Source organism: Miniopterus schreibersii (genome assembly GCF_964146895.1).
Source record: "Miniopterus schreibersii genome assembly, chromosome: 5".
In the NCBI taxonomy this organism is placed as follows: Eukaryota; Metazoa; Chordata; class Mammalia; order Chiroptera; family Miniopteridae; genus Miniopterus; species Miniopterus schreibersii.
The window spans coordinates 88144210-88162206 of record NC_138106.1 but is presented as its reverse complement, the minus strand read 5'-3'; the positions used below and the strand labels follow the sequence as shown (position 1 = coordinate 88162206).

General features: G+C 49.2%; 1 protein-coding gene across 1 annotated transcript in view; it reads right to left on the bottom strand.

Annotated features, from left to right (window-relative positions):
- SLC9A9 (solute carrier family 9 member A9) overlaps positions 1 to 17997 on the bottom strand; it is a 485438-nt gene that overhangs the window by 437480 nt on the left and 29961 nt on the right. The window contains exons 3-4 of the mRNA XM_081137930.1: positions 7481 to 7558; positions 6001 to 6077 (exon numbers count right to left, since the gene is read on the bottom strand). Of these exons, the coding sequence (XP_080994056.1) occupies positions 6001 to 6077; positions 7481 to 7558 (155 nt within the window). The remainder of the gene's footprint in view (positions 1 to 6000; positions 6078 to 7480; positions 7559 to 17997) is intronic.

Sequence of the window (17997 nt, the reverse complement as noted above, 5' to 3'; positions counted from 1 at the left end):
GGCAGGAGAGAGGAAAAATCTGGGGCTTGGTCTTTGGTAAGAATTAACTGGGGGATACTGGCAGGTGCACTCTGCACGGTTGCCTCTCTGCTACGCCGGCCTACCCGAGCTGTTCTTATTAATTACACACCAAGAGGAACAATAGAAGGATCAGGGCTTCTCAGAAGAGGGGTAATCAGTATAGTCAAGCAGAGTTTACTTCGTTCCGCACACAAAAATCAGCTCCAGAAAACAGACTTACTGCAAAAGGCAAAACTTTAAAACTCTTTAGAAGAAAATGTATTTCTGACTCTGGGGTAGGAAAGGATTTATTAAAATACAAAAATGCTAAGCATAAAAGAAAAAAATTCATTTATTTGACTACATTAAATTTAAGAACTTCTGCCCTGGCCAGTGTGGCTCAGGTTGTGGGTTCGATTCCTGGTCAGGACATATACCTAGGTTGTGGGCTCAATCCCCAGTCAGGGCGTGTGCAGAAGGCAGCCAATCAATGTTCTCTCTCACATCGATGTTTCTCTCTTTTTCTCTCCCCCCCTTTCTCCCCTCTATAAAATCAATAAGCATATCCTTGGGTGAGAATTTAAAAAAATTTAAGAACACTTGTTCATTAAAAAACATCACGCATGAACAAAGTAAAAGCACAATTCACAAACTGAGGAAAGTATTTGCAACATATGTAACTGAATATGAACTAATATGTAAAACATACAAAGAAATCTGGCAAATTAATAAAATATGATAAAACAACTCAATAGAAAAATGGATGAAAAGGTTCAGCAGGCATGATGTAAAAATTATAATCAATTTCATTAACTATGAGGAAATACAAATGTAGACCACAATATGCTTTCATTTCACTCCTATTAGATTGCCAAAAATTAAGAAGAAAAGTTGGTACAGCTGCTTTGAAAAATTATTTGGCATTATTTTGTAAAAATAAATATTCACTTGTGGACCCCTCCAGCTGGCATTCCACTCTCAGGTATACATACTGGATGGCCACCTAGTCTAGGAACACAGACTGATACAGAATAACTGCTTTATTGTGGTTACATTAGAACACACAATAAAATAATAGCATCGTGTTTCCAGACTTCACGGCCACCCTCAATGCAGCCTTGAGAATTCTTCAGTTCTAGTTAAATGTGGAGATATGTAAAATCCTTCCTTTCCCACCTATCTTTTTGCTCAGGCTCTTGAAAAACATACTGGTTTTTGTGTCTGTGGATTGTAATTCCCCCCCAAAATCGATAGAACGGTGAGATCTATGCAGACTCTCTCCCATGAAAAAGTCATGGGGTTCGCTGCTTTCCTGCAGTCCCTCCATGTGACATCTCAGGGTCCGTTTCCTGGGCTGGGAACTCTGCTCAAAATCTTTCTCTTCCCAGGGTCAGGCCTCCGGACACTGAGGCTGTGCTGGCCCCTCTATGAACGATACCCCCTCAGGGTTTGCTTCTAGACGAGCAAGTGTCCCTTCTGCCGGGCTTAGGAGTCAGCACTCTGAGACACTAGGCCTCAGCAAACCTAATCCGGGGTAGGAACAGGGCAGCAGTGGTTCCAGACCAGGGCCAAGGGCACTTAGCCTAAAGGCCCCACGGAGGGCCGGGGAGAGCTCCCGAGGGCCCTCATTCCTGTGCCTCACCGGCAGATAGGCGGAGGGTCGGGCCCAGCTTCTGTGTGTAGTAGGGTCATGACTGGGAACGACCATCCCTGAGGGATGCTGGTATGAACACAGCCTAATATTTATGAACGCAGAATTGCAGACGGAGCAGCCCTGAGTCCCCGACCTTTAGCTGAGTAACGGGACTCATGCCATCCCTCCAACGACCTCCAATAAGAACAGACAGGGTCCAGTCCGACTTTACAGTTATATTCAGGGTTCATTCTTAAACATTCAGATTTTCACAGTTGTCAGCCATAATGATAAACGTAAAATTCTGAAATTATGAGGGCGTGGTTCATGTGGCCTGTGCAGCTGTCTGCTGTAAAACCCCAGTCGTGAAGTGTCACCTTAGGAAGAGGGCGTGTGCTCTGCAGTCGGACTGGCTCTGCACTCACCGCCAGTTACTCACTGTGACTTCGGGCAGGTCTCAGCCTCTGCATCCCTGCTTGCAAAGTCAAGCTACGAATAGCGCCTATCTCAGAGGGCGCTGCGAGAATAAAACGAGAGCATGGGCAAGAAGCACCGGTCAGGCCTGGCAACTGAGATGGGATTTAAGAAATGAGAAATTTTAAAATTTAACACCTGTTCTTCACCACTTAGATCCATGTCCCTTTCTCCAAATATCTGTGAAACTGCAGCATTTTTTAAATTCCTCATTAACAAAAAATCTTTGAAATATTTTCACTGCTTCTTAAAAAAGAAGCATTTCATTGATAACTACTTAGTTCTTGGGCCGCGATGGACGTGCTGAGGTGGCATCGGGCTGTGACCATGATGACGGGTCCCTGGGCACACGCGCCAGGCAGGGTCAGAGGTAAAGGGCCAGTTCCGGAAGGTGCAGGCGGTGGATAGAGAACATCTCAGACACGGGCTTATTTAAAACAGAGATGTGGCTAAGATATTTCCTAAGTGGCAAAGTGGAGGACCGGACTAGAAAAGATGCCGCATTCTTTAAGGACAGCCCATCCTTAAAATTTTCAAAGGTGTCTCTGATTTTATCGCCAGACGGACTTTGTTAAACTTTCCCATGTGATAAAAAGGATGGTCTGTATCTAATTTCTGAAACGATAGGAAGTTAACAAGCTTAATTAAGAACTCTGTCATTTAAGGGGACCCAATGATCTCAGCTCCTGTAGAGCATTTGAGTCCAGCTTTGAAACCGACCTGCAGCTGGAACAGACACTGTCTTTGCCTGTGGAAGACCCGGCCCCGCAGCCGTTCCATTCACCGCTCACCACTCTGCACACCCGCACGAGCTCCTGCTCCTGGCTTCCCAGGCCCGCCAGCTGCCTGCCAGCTGCCCGCAGCTCTGCAGCCCCTCAGCCCTCACGCGGCTCCGAAACCTCTGCGGGGAGCCCGGCGGTGCTCACCACGCCCCAGCACCGCTGCACCGATGGCCTGGAAAACCCGACGGCCTCAGCCCCTCCGCTGAATGGCCACCAGGTTCTACCTCCCCTGCGAAGTTATTCTCAGTCCAGTCTGACTGTCCCCCTGCCCCCCCGCAGGCGTGAGCAGAGCGGCACATCCCGGGCACCCCGCCTTAGAGATGCGAATCCCTCTCGGGGGAGTTCCCGATAAAATCCCTCACGTCTGCGGGACTCCCACGAGGCTAGTGAAGAAACAGGCGGCATGTAAGTAAATGCAACTGTTGACACAGTTTTACTTTTTAGTTTAATTTTTAAAATTTTATTTTTAGTGCCAATAATAAACAGAAGAAAACACATTTTGGGCATTAGGAATTTTGACTCTGGGACCACACTATTTACGAATAGTAGCTCCATCACTTACTTATGTTACTCTAGTCCGCAGACGTCTCACCTGCTACGTGAGGGTAATTACAGGATCTACCTAACAGGATTGTTTCGAGGGTTAAGTGAGATAATGTATGTGAAGTACTTCTAAAATACACACAGTGCACATCGAGCACTCAGTAAGTGTGTGTGATGTCGTTTTCATTAGCATTAACTTACCAGAAAAATACAGCCGGCCATTTCCTAAGGCTCAAGGGGCAGTTTCAGTGACTCGGAAGGGGCCCCCGCGTTAGGAAGGGCCGGCTTGGTGGGGTTTAAGTTTGCCCCTCCTTCAGCTCTGGACTTGCACCTGCAGACACAGCACAGCACCGAGCGCCTGCCTCCCATCACGCAGAGCCCACGGCAAGCAGACGTGCCGGTGTGTTCCCCTTCCTCCTGCCACCCATCGCCCCCGAGGGTGACCGCACTAGACACGCCACCTCCTGCCTCCCTGAGGCTCCCACGGTCACGGCTGTCCACCTCCCTCTGCCTCCTCGCGTGGCTTCCAGACTCAGCCCTGACGGTCTGCTTCACATTTCTTGGGCCCAGCACTTCTTACTCTTTGGGGGGCACCCCTCCCATTTCTTCGAGTAGCATTGTTGCCCGGGCACTTTCCCTCCTCTCTCCGCACCTGCCCAGAATGACCCCACTTTCTCTCAGGACTTCAACTGGCTGCTGACACCTCAGGCACCGTGGCTGCCCCGCCTGAGGCCAGGCCTCACCACTTCCAACCAGCCGATGGAAATCGCCACTTAAGTGGTGCTGGGCTGCCATCTTTCCCCCACTTTAAAATTCTCCTTCCCACAGTCACCAGAAGGACCTTCCTAAAGTGTAAATTGGCCTCATCACCCTAAAGCTAAAGCTCTGCAGTGGTTTCCTGCACCTTATAGATAAGACCCTGAAACCTGTGAACCACCAAAGATCCCTCCTGGACCTCATGTCCCACACTCAGAAGGCTCCCTACAGACGTTTGTTGTCCAGGTTATGCTCAGTTCAAACAAACAACATGGTTCTAAAAGCCATTCAAATCACCTTCCAGTACAAGTTATCGATTGCAACCTTACAATCAATTAGGAGAGGTCCTCAACTCTAATCAATGAATATCACCAATCTCTTAAACTGACCTTTTTTAGGACAATTCATATTGTCCCCCATTACATATCGTCGCACTTCAAAAGAAATAGATTTATAGATTTTTCATGATAATCAAAGCATATTATATTAGTACATACAGTTAAATATACTTAAACCAGTTATACAAAGGAAACGGAAATAATGAAAACCAGTAAGTTGACAGCATTGCTGCAAGTTTAGGCTTTGAATCCATTATGAATTTCAGATCCCCATTTATAGACCTGCTGACGCCCAATGCTTGCTGCAAAGCGGTGCCCATCTGCTGAGCGTGCACCCCTCTCGGAGCCCCCGCCAGCGTGCAGGGCCAGTGCGTAGGGGTGTGTAGAAATCAAGAGGAACCGTGCAAGACGGGGCGATGGTCGGACTTGCTGGGTCTGACCTCTGCCCTGACCAGGTGACTGTGATGATTAAGGTGATTAATTAGCTTTTTAAGATGTTACTTTCTTCATCTTCAGAATGCGGGGATTTAACTATACGGATCTCTAAAGCCCCTGCCGGCTTTGAAATTTGAACATTTAGCTACAGCACAGGCGCGGAGCCGAAAAGCCCGCCCCAACCATGCTTAGAGGGGGCAAGTCCCCGGTGCCTCAGTCACCGCGTGAAAAGGCCCAGGCGCCCAGACTGATGCGGCCCCCCATCCACGTTCCTGCAAGGCCCCCTCGCCGCTCTAACCAGGCTGGACATTTCCGTGTGATGCAGCCTGGTTTGCTCTGGGCTGGAATCAATACAAATTTCCTAGAGAATTCAAGATGCACCCCACGCTGCTTTCAGGTGCAAGAAGAGATAAATCCTTAGCCTTCAGCAACACACCCTAACCGTTCACAGGGACGGGCCTCATGGGAGACTGTGTTTAGCTTCGATTGCTGCATTAGGTCGTAACGGCCCTGCGCAGGGAGGCCCAAGGCAGCGCTGGCTGCGGGCACAGTGCGCGGCGTCCCGCCGTCCGCCTCAGCGGCTGGCTGCTCTCTGCAGTGGCCGTCTGTGCACCGGGTGGAAGTACAGGTGAGTCGGGCCGGCTTTCCCATTTCGTGCCACATTTTGCTTTATGATGAGATGCCAGCCAGAGTCGACACCATCAGACTTGAGATTTAGCAGCAGAACCAGTATCACATCATGAGAAAGAAACAGGCCTGCACGCTGCACACGGTTCAAGCCACGTTACCCACACTCCCCAGGCCAGAAGTCCAAACTCAGGGGAAATCCGGCGGCCAAACCTCAGTTGGCTCTGATTTGAAATCTCATGTTTGTCAGAAGATATGAAAGTCTTAGAACTGAATAGAAAAATGTGTAAAAATGTGACATACTGAAAAAAAATAGACAATTCACCCAGTTTTGTGAGTCCTGGAAGTGTGAGATTCCTCCCAGAGACAGCGGCCCGGCGCCTCATAGACTGGAGCCCTAAAAGTCACTTACCCTATGACGACACAGGAGATGGCGGTCCCCAGGAAGGCATATGTTAAAATAGATCCTAAGTTTTGAAAAAAGTGTCTCTGGGGAGAAAAAAATATATATATTTTGTATAGTACATCAGCATTTTATCTTAGTGTAACAGGAAATAAAAATAATGCATACATTTTGCTGACTCCCCCTTTCCTCGCTGCTTGGGCAAGTTTTGTTGTTAGAACCTCAGTTCCTGGCCTTATTGTACAATAAGACTTTCCTAATCCACACTGCAAAGGCCAGAGGCGTCTCAAAGAAGCAGGGAAACACCTGGAAGGTGATGGAGCCGAGATGAGAGAAACAAGTCCCAGGCCTGGCGAGACCCGAGAGAAAGGGAAGGGACTAGGCTCTGGAAAGAGGGTTTTTAAGGAGTTTGTTGTCCCTGGAACCTTTTAGCATTTAAAAAATACCATTCTGAAAGATTTAAGTTGCCTTTGGCTTTTATTTTTGGATCTCTGACTTACATTTCCTCTGAATGTCATGAAACAAACTTTAATCACCTACAACAATTTATTTTAAACACTCACAAAATGGCACCTGGCACTGGGGCTGGGTGAGGGGGAGCGGCCTGAGCGACCCAGCCTTCCACGTCTTTTCAGGGGCTCACTTGGGAAAACTCCCCTCCAGGCTGGAACTGACGGCAGGAGGGAGCCCAGAGTCCACAGGAAAATCAGGTCTGCACCGAGCAGGCCGCCGGCGCCTGGCGTGGAGCCCGCGCGCCCACAGCCCAGCCAGGGGGCTGCGGGGGGAGGAGCAGCAGCCTCAGGCCTCTGCTCTCGCACTCGGAGCCCGGGCAGTGCTCTGCCCTTCCAAGGGGTGCTGGCAGGCCTGTCCCCTGCGTCGCTGACCTGGGAGCCCTGCACTGCAGGCCGTGCCTGGGTGACAGTAGCAGAGCCCGGCGCTCTGAGACGGGACCTCTACCCTGGGAGCCCAGCAGCTGAGCGGGAGCAAAGCACCTGGGCCCTCGGCCACCGGCTAAGCCCAACGCTCGTTAACAGCGGCCAACAGACACATAACGTGAGCCATGTGCATATTTAAAGTTTTCTAGTAGTCACATTACAATAAGTTTTAAAAAAGCAAAATGAATTTTGACAATATATTTTATTCAACCCCCTAGACCCAAACATTATCATTTCCTCATGAAAGCGATGTAAGACATTTCTGAGATGTTTTACATTCTTTCTTAATACTCGGTCTGAAAAGACTGCGTATTTCACACACCGAGCGTCTTCGTTCCCACTGGACTAGCGCACGTCAGGCCTCGTGGCTGCGCGTGGCCAGGGCCAGGCAGGGCCAGGGCAGGGCCAGGAGAGCTCGAGGCCCGTCGGGCCTCCGGCTGCACAGCACAGCCTCGGACAGTGGTGTTCTCACCACTCGGGTCCACCGTGCGGCGCCCTGGCCTCGTTGGGCAGCGCGGTGAGGCCCCCTCAGGGACGGGGCGGCCTGTACTCACCTTCTTCAGGCTGTACCCCGCGTGGAAGATGATCGGCGGCAGCAGCACGTTGAAGAAGATTTCGGGGTCGAACGTCATCTGCGGGGGACACGGGGGTGCGGTTAGAAGGCGCTCACGGCACTAGGAGCTGTTTGAGAAGGGCAGTGAGGTCGCCCTCTCCGGGGCTGTGGGGGGACCGAGACGCTGTTGAAGGGGCAGCCACGAAGACGAGGGACAGCGACACGTCGCCGCTGGCAGTGCCACGGAGCTGGGGCGGCACTTCGCGGGCAGGGCCCCCACGCCATCGGAGCCAACAGCGCGGACCTCAGAGAACTCCGTGGACAGGTAAAGCCTTTCCCTTTTATTTTGCTTAGTTTTTTTATTCCTCATATTTTAAATGCTTTTATTCTGTGTGTTTTTTCCTGGTCAAAGGAATTGGTAGTGCTCAAACATTTTAGTCTCTGACAAGGAGTTATTTACATTTTTGCCAAATAAAACCTTTTTGGAAATTTAGTCTTAGTTTTCCCTTCTTTATCCCATTCCAGAGTTTAAAATATTTTTTAGACTCTGCAAAAAAAAACCACAAAAAACCAAGAAAAAACACATTTGAAAGTGAAAATTTATTTTCTAGTATTTGTTTATTAGCTGTTATTTCAATGTTAAATTAAACTTGGCCACAAAAAATTGACGTGGTGTGAAGTACAATGAAATGAGATGTAGAAATTCTTGAATTCAGTATCTGCCATGTGCTGGGGAGTCTGAAAATGAAAACATTTTATCTCTAAAACCTTCCTTAGACTCATCCTCTTCTTCCCCCTCACACATGCACACGCACACGCATGCACACACACACGCATGCACACGTGCGCACACATGCACACACACACACACTGCATTCATCGCTTCAGCACTCAGGCCTTCGCGCCCTCACAGTGCTCCCCATAACCCTTCAGATGCATGGGCTCCACAACTGTAACCCCTCCTCTCTCCCCCCACGCCTGCCTTCCTACTCCTCTCCGGCGATGCTTTGGCTCCCCATTCAACCCGCCCTGTCCCCTCTCCCTCCCACGCTTCGCACCCTCCCTAGGGGCACATGTGCCTTACCCCCTACTCGCCCTGAAGACGGGCTGGAGCCTGACTGCCTCCCGCTAAGGGGGGCCACCCAGGCTCACCAGGGTGCCTCGGCAGCTCTGTTTGCTTCCATTCCTCCCAGTGCCAGCCCATTGCCCAACATATATTTTATGAAATGAAAAAAATTTACTTTTGAGAGTCACATCTATTCAGATGGGATGAATTATATGTGTGTTCATAATATCCTCACACTTCATAAGTACGGATTAAGTAAAAATTAAGAAGAGCCCCTCTTGACGCTTTTTCTACTTTGGGCCGAACTGAGCACCCGCAGAGTCCCTCCCCATGCCGCCAGCAACTCCACTCATCTGGGGGGGCGGGGCAGAGCCTCTCCCAAGCCCAGCTATTTGCCCACTGATGCTACAACCTCCTGTACCAGGGAGCATTCAGGTAGCTAAGCGTGGCCCCTCCATAGCTCTCTGTGCTTCGGTTTCTTCATCCTTAAAATGAATATAATAATTGTGATACCTAACTCTAAGGTGGTTATAAAAATTAAGTGAATTAATATTTGTAAAGCCCTTAAAGCATCGCCATTCAGTAAGCATTTTTAATAATTTATTACTAAAGAAAATATGTGAAAAAATATTTTTAAGTTACTATTTGAAAAAACTTCCCTGTTGCCAGGAATTCTTGAAGGTTATAACTGTGTAAAATTTGGGCAAAGCTCTTACTTTTCCTTCTAAGTTTACTTTTTTCTAAGATAATCTGAAACACCATTGTTGATTTATTTTTATGCGGCCTCTTTGAGAGCATATCAACTGCACATTTGAGAGTTTTTAGCACAGAGATGTATTCCAAGTGCTGGAGGGATGAAGCCACAGCTGGGATCATCTGGAAGGCAGTTACAGTGGCACAGCAGAGCATCTTGGACAGAAAAGGCTTGCCTCAGCAGTTTTTTTCTGTAAAAATTAGGTTAATCACTCAACTAGGACATGTCAGTGATCCGAGAGCCCCATTCTCTGCACGCAAGTTAACTAGTGTCTCTTGATTGCACTTTCTAGAGCAGCCAGAGGAAACTGGCCGGCTGGGAAGGCATGCAGCACACGCGGGCTTATTTGTATATACAACACACATCTGTGCTGCTTTCAGACTTGCCATGAACCTAGGAACCGCTACATCAGAGTTCTGGGAGCAACTCCAAACCCAGACAGTTTCTCGGAAACGGCTGGGTCGGCTCTGCACCAGCCAGATGGGGCTCCCACATGCCACTTCTGCACGTTCAAATCGTGGCCTAGGAGACCAGGCCACTTTTAAGGCCCAATTAAAATCTTTCATCATAGTATAAGGGGGAAATATCTAAAGACAGGGGTGAATAGGAGGAGCAGAAAGGTCAAAATATTTCAGCTGGAGACACTGGTTGCTTAAGATACAAACCTTACGGACCAGCACCGTCCAGTAGCAGCTTCTGAGATGACGGAAATGTCTGTCACTGGACTGCACCGTGTGGCAGCCACTGGCTACCTGAGTTATCCAGCAGCTGAACTGTAAGCTAGTGCAACTGAGGAAATGAATTACTTTATTTTCGCATCTGTGGCTAGCTGCCATTGGACAACACATTTATAGCAGTTACTAGAATTTTAAAACCCCATCATTCAGTTTGTAGACGGTCTGTCACCCAGTACAAGGTGTGGCTAATTTGGAGCAACACACCTGAGACTCTGAAATGGGAGCACTGCGGATGCTTCATGAGAGCAGAAAGATTTTTAAATGTCGGGATTTAATTCTTAAAATACCAGATAACATGGAGGATACAAAAATATCAGTATGTTCACCAGGAGGCAGGGTGTCCCCTGTTATCTCACACAGGCACCAGTATCAGGGTAGGAATGACCTGGTTATGTTCACAGAGACACTCAGCTTGAAAACTTCCAGGAGCAGAAAGGAAATGTATCAGTTTAATTCTCAAGTTCATCAGACAGTAATAGATACAAAATTCTGTTTGGGCCTGAGTATTAAGGCGTTCAGCACTCAGTATGACTCATCTGGGAAGAAACACCAGTGTTCTACTGAACTAGCAAGTAAATAAGCGCTAAAGTAACGGCCTCAATAGTGGACTGTGATCTATGTGGCACACTACTTCCAAAGAGCACTTTGAAACCATATTTCACCAACTCTGATAGTATTTCTGCATGGGAGCTGGCGAATGCAGTGATCCCCATTTCCAGAGCCAGGAGAAGTGCGTGCAGCCCAGTGTCCATCAGTGACAGGGTGTCACTGGGAACCGGGTGCATCCTCGTGGACAAGCTCAATGTGTTCGAACGTAAGTGCTTAAAGCAAGGTTTAAAAGTGTGTAAGAGAACCTGGGACCCAGAAGCAGTTCCAGTTTCAGCAATTCCCAAGTCCTTTAGAAACTTAAAAGTGGTAACACAATAATGTATTTGGTCATCTCCAATGTTTTGTTCTTAAAAGTTTAATAAGCTGCTCTCTGCTGCCAAGTACTTAAAGATATGTGATCAGTAGACGAATCCGTGAAGGTCACAGTCAAAGAAGAAAAGACACTGCAATTTTGGTACAAGGCAGCGGGCCAGGGTTCCCCAAGCCACGGAGGAACCCTGCCTGGGGTTTCTTGATAGCAAGTAATTTGAAATATCTTAAATATTAAAATAAATGCAGCTATATTAAAAATTGAGATTCACAACGTGTACATATTTTTAATACAACAGGAGACTTCCAAGAGACGCAGGTCCCCAGGGCAGGCAGCTTCGGGGCGCAGAGACGGCTCAAAGGCCAGTACTTCCTTTCCCTGCCCCAAGCTGTGCTTCGGGTGAGCAGCACCCGGGCCGGAGAAAGAATAGATTCAGAACATCTGATGAAAACATAGCAGATGCCGATTAGGTGGCCTTGGTCTATTAACCTCTGAACCTGTTTCCTCGTTTGCAGCACGGGCATGCAAAGCTCGCCTTCTCAGAGCCGCTTCTGTGGAGTAAACGTAAAGACAGGCCAGAGGGTTCTACCTTGTAGCCCCCGGCTGTTTCTCACCAAGTGAAGCGACAGGTGGAGGACAGGAGGCCCAGGGCACATTCGGGGAACAGACAGACACACGGGGCTCCTGAGGGGTGGAGGGGCGACGGCCCGGCTGCCCAGTGGGGACGCTGCGCGGGCTGTGCGCCTCCCTCCCAGCGGATGGGGGGAGCCGTATTCATTCAGCCGCGGACAGCAGTAGAGATACTTGACACAGCAGGACCAAACGAGGTATGGCTATGGGGAGCCACATCTTATAACTGTTCAGTGGGCTAATTCAGCAACGGGTATGGAAATGCCGGGAGTCCACAGCGTTTGCTGCAGCACGTCACCTGAGAACCGGCCCTGCAGACGTGCTTGCACGTGGGGGGCGACCCAAGGACAAGAAGGAGAGGAAGAGCGCGGAGGATGCTGCTCCTTGGTCTAGGTAAACACGTTACGGTGCGATCTGAAAGCTGACCCTAGGCAACCCCTAGAAAGGCTAAGGAACTTGCTAACAAGCTGTAGAATAGCATTCTGGTGTGTGTAGCAAAAACTGCTGTGGGCTCACCATACCCCATTCTCTGTGTCCTGGCCAGACTCCTAGACCACACTTCTTTGTGGCCACGTGGGTCCAGATGCCATGTAAGCCATTCCCGACCCTGCTCCCCGAGCCCCTGGCCTGTCAGTGCTCTGTCTTCTGCCTTGTTGGCTCACAGATAGCATCCGGCAGAGGCCTCACATCCCCTGGAACTGGCAGAGCCACCGGATTACAGGACACTGTGACAGTCAGCGGCTCCTGGAAAAGGTGTTCTCCTCTCACTGGCCCCCAAGGCCACTCTGGATTCGGACGTGAGCAAGAAATAAACCCCTATTGTTACGTCATTCAGGTTTGGGGGTAGTTCGTTAAAGCATTCGGCTGATTCCATGAGTTATGCAAAAAGGGGGAGTCCATACCATTGGTTGCCTCCGGGAGGTAAGGAGGAGAGCCTGGTGGCGGGAGGGGTGGGGATGGAAGAGGGTTCTCTGTGTGCACTTAGTGAAGGTGACTGTCCTGCCTTCACATCCACACTGCAGAGGGACCACTGCTCAGAGCGGTGCACCCCGCCCAGTGCCATCTAGACACACACAAGGAAGATTACGCGGAGTCAGTGGGGAAATTCGGGGCCTTATGAGACTACTTGGGGCTGAAAGGGTGAGACAAGGGCTCTGACCACTCTGGGCCCGAGGACAGAGGAATGGGTGCCTCGTGGCGCACCTCTGGCCCAGCACCGCACCAGCTGGGAGCGCTGTGCGGGATTTAACACTCCAGACCCTGGGCCTGCCTTTCACTCACCCGCCAAGGAAACAGAGAGAGGAGTCTGCTCAGTGAGGTGATGAAAAGGAAGTGAGAGCACGCAGCGTAGCCTCCCCCACCCCCACGCGCCCCCCAAACCCTCCCACCTGGTCACGTTGGAACCAGCCTGCTTGCTGGGGGGCTGCCCCTGGCTCCCGCAGCCCTGAGCTGGCACAAGAGTAGAGCCCAGCAGGAGGCCTGCGCTGCCCAGCCCACTGTGCTGCATGGGTGACCTCTAGCTCTGCAGTGAAAGACGAGCCCACTCGCCAGCCGAGCCCCCTGATTTTACCAAGCGTTTGATCTCCAGCTTTCTCACTCCTGTGTCTATGTCTCAAGTAGTTACAAAGTCTGGCAGGTCAGGAGATACGGAATGACCCCGTCAGGATTCCAACACACCCTTCTGCTCCTTTGGAACCTTGAGTCACATGAAGGTATTAGCTATTCAAAAATAAATTAAAGGTGTTTTGTTTTAAAAAAAGAAGATGTCTTGGGTAGATTAGTTTGAAGGGGCCTCAAGATTGGCCTGGAGGAAGGGGAGCCCCTATCAAGCTGCAGTTAAAGTGAGCACGTGGCAAGGGTAATGTGAACGGAGGAGCTGCAACAGACGGAAGGAAAGGAGCAACCCCAGAAGACAGTCATTCACTCAGCAAGTCTTAAAACAAGCAGGCGTGTGGCGGGACGGGCAGGGCTTGCAGGTGGAAGGGAGAGGCAGAAACGAAAGGCCCCGGGAGGGGCCTGGTCCTGCACCTGGGTGAGTGACAGAGCATTCCTGGGGAGCGGCTGGCTTGGCAGAGGTAGGAAGGGTGAGGAAAGCTGAGGGCTAAATGAGGGCTCAGCTCACTGAGGGAGAGACGCTTGGAAATACGTGCTGGGCGGAAAGGTCAGGGCCACAGAGAAATGACCCGGAATCCTCAGCACAGAAGAAATGACCTGAGGAGGAGAGGGGCTCGCGGAGGGCGTGAGCGCCACAGAGAAGAGGAGAGGACCTGGACAGCATCCTGACACGGGGAGGAGGTGGTGTCTCGATGGGGACAATGGAGGAAGTCGGAGCAGGGAGGGGGCTGCAGCTGGGCCAGAGAGCCGGGAAGCGCCGGGTGGGAGGGGGCTGCTCCCCTCCAGGCTTCAGGGCACCGGTCACCCTGCAACTTCAGACAAATGCCACTTCTTCAGAACAATTCCCTAGGACTGCATCGGGACATACTTTCCCCCAGTTATTAATTACTCATCTGAAATTCAATAAATAGAGAGAGAAAGAGGGAAGAATAAAAAATAATGGGCCTGTGTTGGAACCTCGCTGGCTGGGGGAATGGCCCAGGCGCAGCTGACCCTGCCCACCTGATGTCCATGACCAAGAAGGAAGTTTGTGCCCCAGCAGGAGTCCTCGGGGTGTCGTAATTAGGAAGTGGTTGCTGATCCTTTTCAATTGGTTCCAACCAAGAAGTGGGTGCCAGGGCTAGGGAACGGGAGGGGGGTGTGTGGCAGCGGGTCCGGCCCTGGCTGGCCCTGAGGGGCAGCTGCCAGAAGCCCGGTCCATGGCTGTCACATGAGGGACAGGAACGAAGGAGCCGGAACACAGGCCACAGGCCACAGAGGAGGCCGCAGGGCAAGGGGCACATGAAGTCAAGGGAGGGGTACGAGCAACTCAAAGATAACGAATGAACGCTTTCTAAAAGCGGGGAGAAATCCTCCTCTCAGCACTCAACCCTGCGGACCGACCGTGTTAGGAGACGGCTATTCAGTCAGCAGCACCCTTCCCTCCACTCCCGAGGTTTCCCATGAGCGGGGGGCTTGGCGGGCTCCCCCGGGAAACGGGCCTCCCCTCATGCAGGCTGATGCTTAAGGAACACTCAGTGCCAGTCGCACCAACTGCCAGAGGGGCGGATGCCCGGGGTCAGCCATCCAGGGGGTTGCAAACTGCTCTCTGCGGAGGCCAGGCTCTGCCAGGGGTAGTGGCCGCGGACAGTGGGGACAGCTCGCTGGCGCCCCCTGGTGCTGCCCTGCAGTTCCTGCCTGAGCAGCTTTGATTTCTCCTGTTTCACACTCAGGCAGTTTTCAGATTTTCTTTGCATGAAGGGATCCTGTGTAAGATGTGTCTGCAAACCCAACCTAATACTGTCCCCAGAAATGGCAAGGGACCTGTGAAAGGTCACCAGGCACTCAGAGGCACCGCGGAACTCGGAAATCCTAAACAACAGCTGTTTCTATTTTATATTATATTCATCTTCTGAATTGTGTTTCAGACAAGTTTTAAATAATGTATCAGGGTTAAAGCCTCTCTGCCCACACCTCCTGGAAGTAAGCAATACCCTGCAGTCAGAAAGTGTTCCTTCCGTAACCGTGTTCCTATAGTTCGTACATGAGCATCCGCAAGCTATAGTCAGTACCATCTGCGTATTTTAAATTTTACAGAAATTTAACAGTAAATATATTTTGTGTCCTTTTTACATTCAACATTGCTTTGAGATTTATCTACATTGCCCGGCCGGGCGTGGCTCAGCGGTTGAGCATCGACCTAGGATCCAGGAGACAGAGGTTCGATTCCCGGTCAGGGCACAGGCCCGGGTTGCGGGCTCGATCCCCAGCAGGGGGCCTGCAGGGGGCAGCTGATCAGTGACTCTCATCATTGATGTTTCTCTCTCTCTCCCTTTCCCTTCCTCTCTCTGAATCAATAAAGATATACTTTTAAAAAATATATCTACATTAATGCATGTGGCTCTTGCCCATCCGCTTAGAGTGCCTTTTAGCTTTCGATTAGATGAAAGTATCATCATCCTGCTTTCCAAGAGAATTGGGCCAGGTAGCTTATTTCCTTCTCTCTCTCTCTCTCTCTCCTTTTTTTTTGCTATTACTAAAAACAACGAAAGGACACTCCTGTGCTGAAGTCTTGGCGCACATGTGGAAGCTTCCCTAGAAGCGGTGCGCAGAGGGAGAGCTCCGGGATGGTAAGGGTGCGGTCCCCGCTTCAGGGGGTGGCCAGGTTCCTCTAAACAGATGCCAGCGCCTGGCACCCCGCAGGCCGCTCAGCGGCGCTTCCCCAGCTTCTTGCCAACACACAGGGGAGGCGAATTTCAAATTTTTGCCAGGGTAAGGATGAACTGATGTCACCTTATCGTTTACATCTCCTGTTACTAATGAAAGGAGCCTCGTTGTCTTGTTTGTTGGTCTTTTGTGGTCTCTCTAGGGAGCTTTTGGATCGTGTCTCTTGCCCGGTATGACACTCTCCGCCTGTATGACACACAGAATCTGTAACTATTCTCACTTGATTATTTACATCTCAAGTATATTCTCCTGATTTCTCACTTCTTTGAACTGTGTAACTTGTCTTTTAACTTTGTTAATAGTGTTTTTTCATGCAAAGTTTTTTATTTTAATATAGTAAAATTTATTCCATTTTTACCTATGATTCAGCTTTTGGTAACCTTTTTAAAAAAACCTCTCCCTATCCTGATGTCATAAACATATTTTCTCCTGAAGTTTTATTTTATTGTCTGTTTACAGTTAAGTCTTTAACCCTCCCCAGTTTGTTTGTCATATGATGTGAAACAGGAACCTCACGTGCTCTTCTCCCTCGCGGAGGGCCTCCTGCCGGGAACCTTCATAGGATCTGGGGCCTTATCCCTGTCCCACTGACTTCCATTAGCTCCTCTGTCTCTGTCCAGTGTCTTTTCAAAAATCCATAAAACATTTAGTCCAATAAATATTTGATATCTATTATCCAATGGCGAGCCTATTTAATAATTCAAAATATAGGAAAAGCTTTATACAGGCGGATGCTCACTGGAGTGCTATTGACACCAGTGGCATTTAAAACAACTGGAAACTCAAGCACATCACACCATCACCCTGCATTTCCAAAGCAGAGGAGAGGCTTGGGGCATGAGAAAAATTAATAAAATCGTCACAAAGTTTTAGAGACCATTTGACTTAAACTACACAGAAAGAAATGTATGTAAAAAACTGAACGGAAATTTAGAAACATTTACAGTGTTTGCGCAATGTTGTGGGATTATTTCAACTCTTCCTTAAAAAAACAAGAAACTTTCCTGCCCTCAAATGAAGATTGTGTAAAGTGGTCATTTGGGGAATTATACCACAAGTGTAATAAAATCACTAATAAAAACCACACATTCTCAAATCGGCAAAGAAGTATGTGCATCTGAGATAGAAGTGAACCTTTGAAAACGTTAGGGATAAAAGGTGATAATATAATATGAAGGAAAGTTAGGAATTAAGGACCCTGATTTGATTTTCCAGTTTGATAAAATATTAAAGGGCCTGGTACAGAATCTGTCAGGTGAGCAGTAAACATTTGTTAAATGGTTAACCCATGCCATGTCCAAATTTACTGAGTTATTTTCATTCTTTTCAAAAATTTCTGGAAGATTGACAATAGTGTCCCCAAATTGGACACTTAGTATTGTGAATGTCAGTGGTTAAAAATAGTGCCTCTCAGGAATATATTCAGTTTACATTGAAGTCTGTGGAAGCAGAACTAGATGACAGAGAAACAGCAAGAGAAAAATTTAATGATCATAAATTATCACTGAGAAATTGTGAGACTGTTATACCACAAAATCATGATTACTTTTCAAGTAATTAAAATTCCAGAAGTTAGAAATACACTATTGCAAACATTATACATGCAGAACTGACAGACATAATCTCTGGTATTTCATTGGAGGTGGGTAGTGTCTACAACTGCAGGCAGAATTAAGCCGAAAATCGAGAACAAAACATCTACATAACCCTAAAGATTTACTTTGGCAGCGTGAGTTGTGAGAACTTTGACCCGAGGGTCAGAAGACCTGGTCCTAAGACCTGTGCTGCTGAGACCGCGCGGCCCGGGCCGTGTCAGCTGTGAGCGTGTTTCCTGTTCTGAGGCTGGACGGGTCGTCCGCCCGCCTGTCGGAAGAGCGGCGAGTTTGCGTGGGCCACGCCGCAAGGGAAGCCTTTGGAAACAGCCGGCCTCTTGGGAAAGGGAACGCACAGCCCTTCTGACTTAGGCGGGGCTGAAGCTGAGGTCTGTCTTCCTCACCCATGGGCTGGTGCAGTCACTGCTTGTCAATTAATTACAGTAACAATGAAAAATAACACGAGGCATTCCCACAGGGCTGTCACTAAAAGAGCCTTT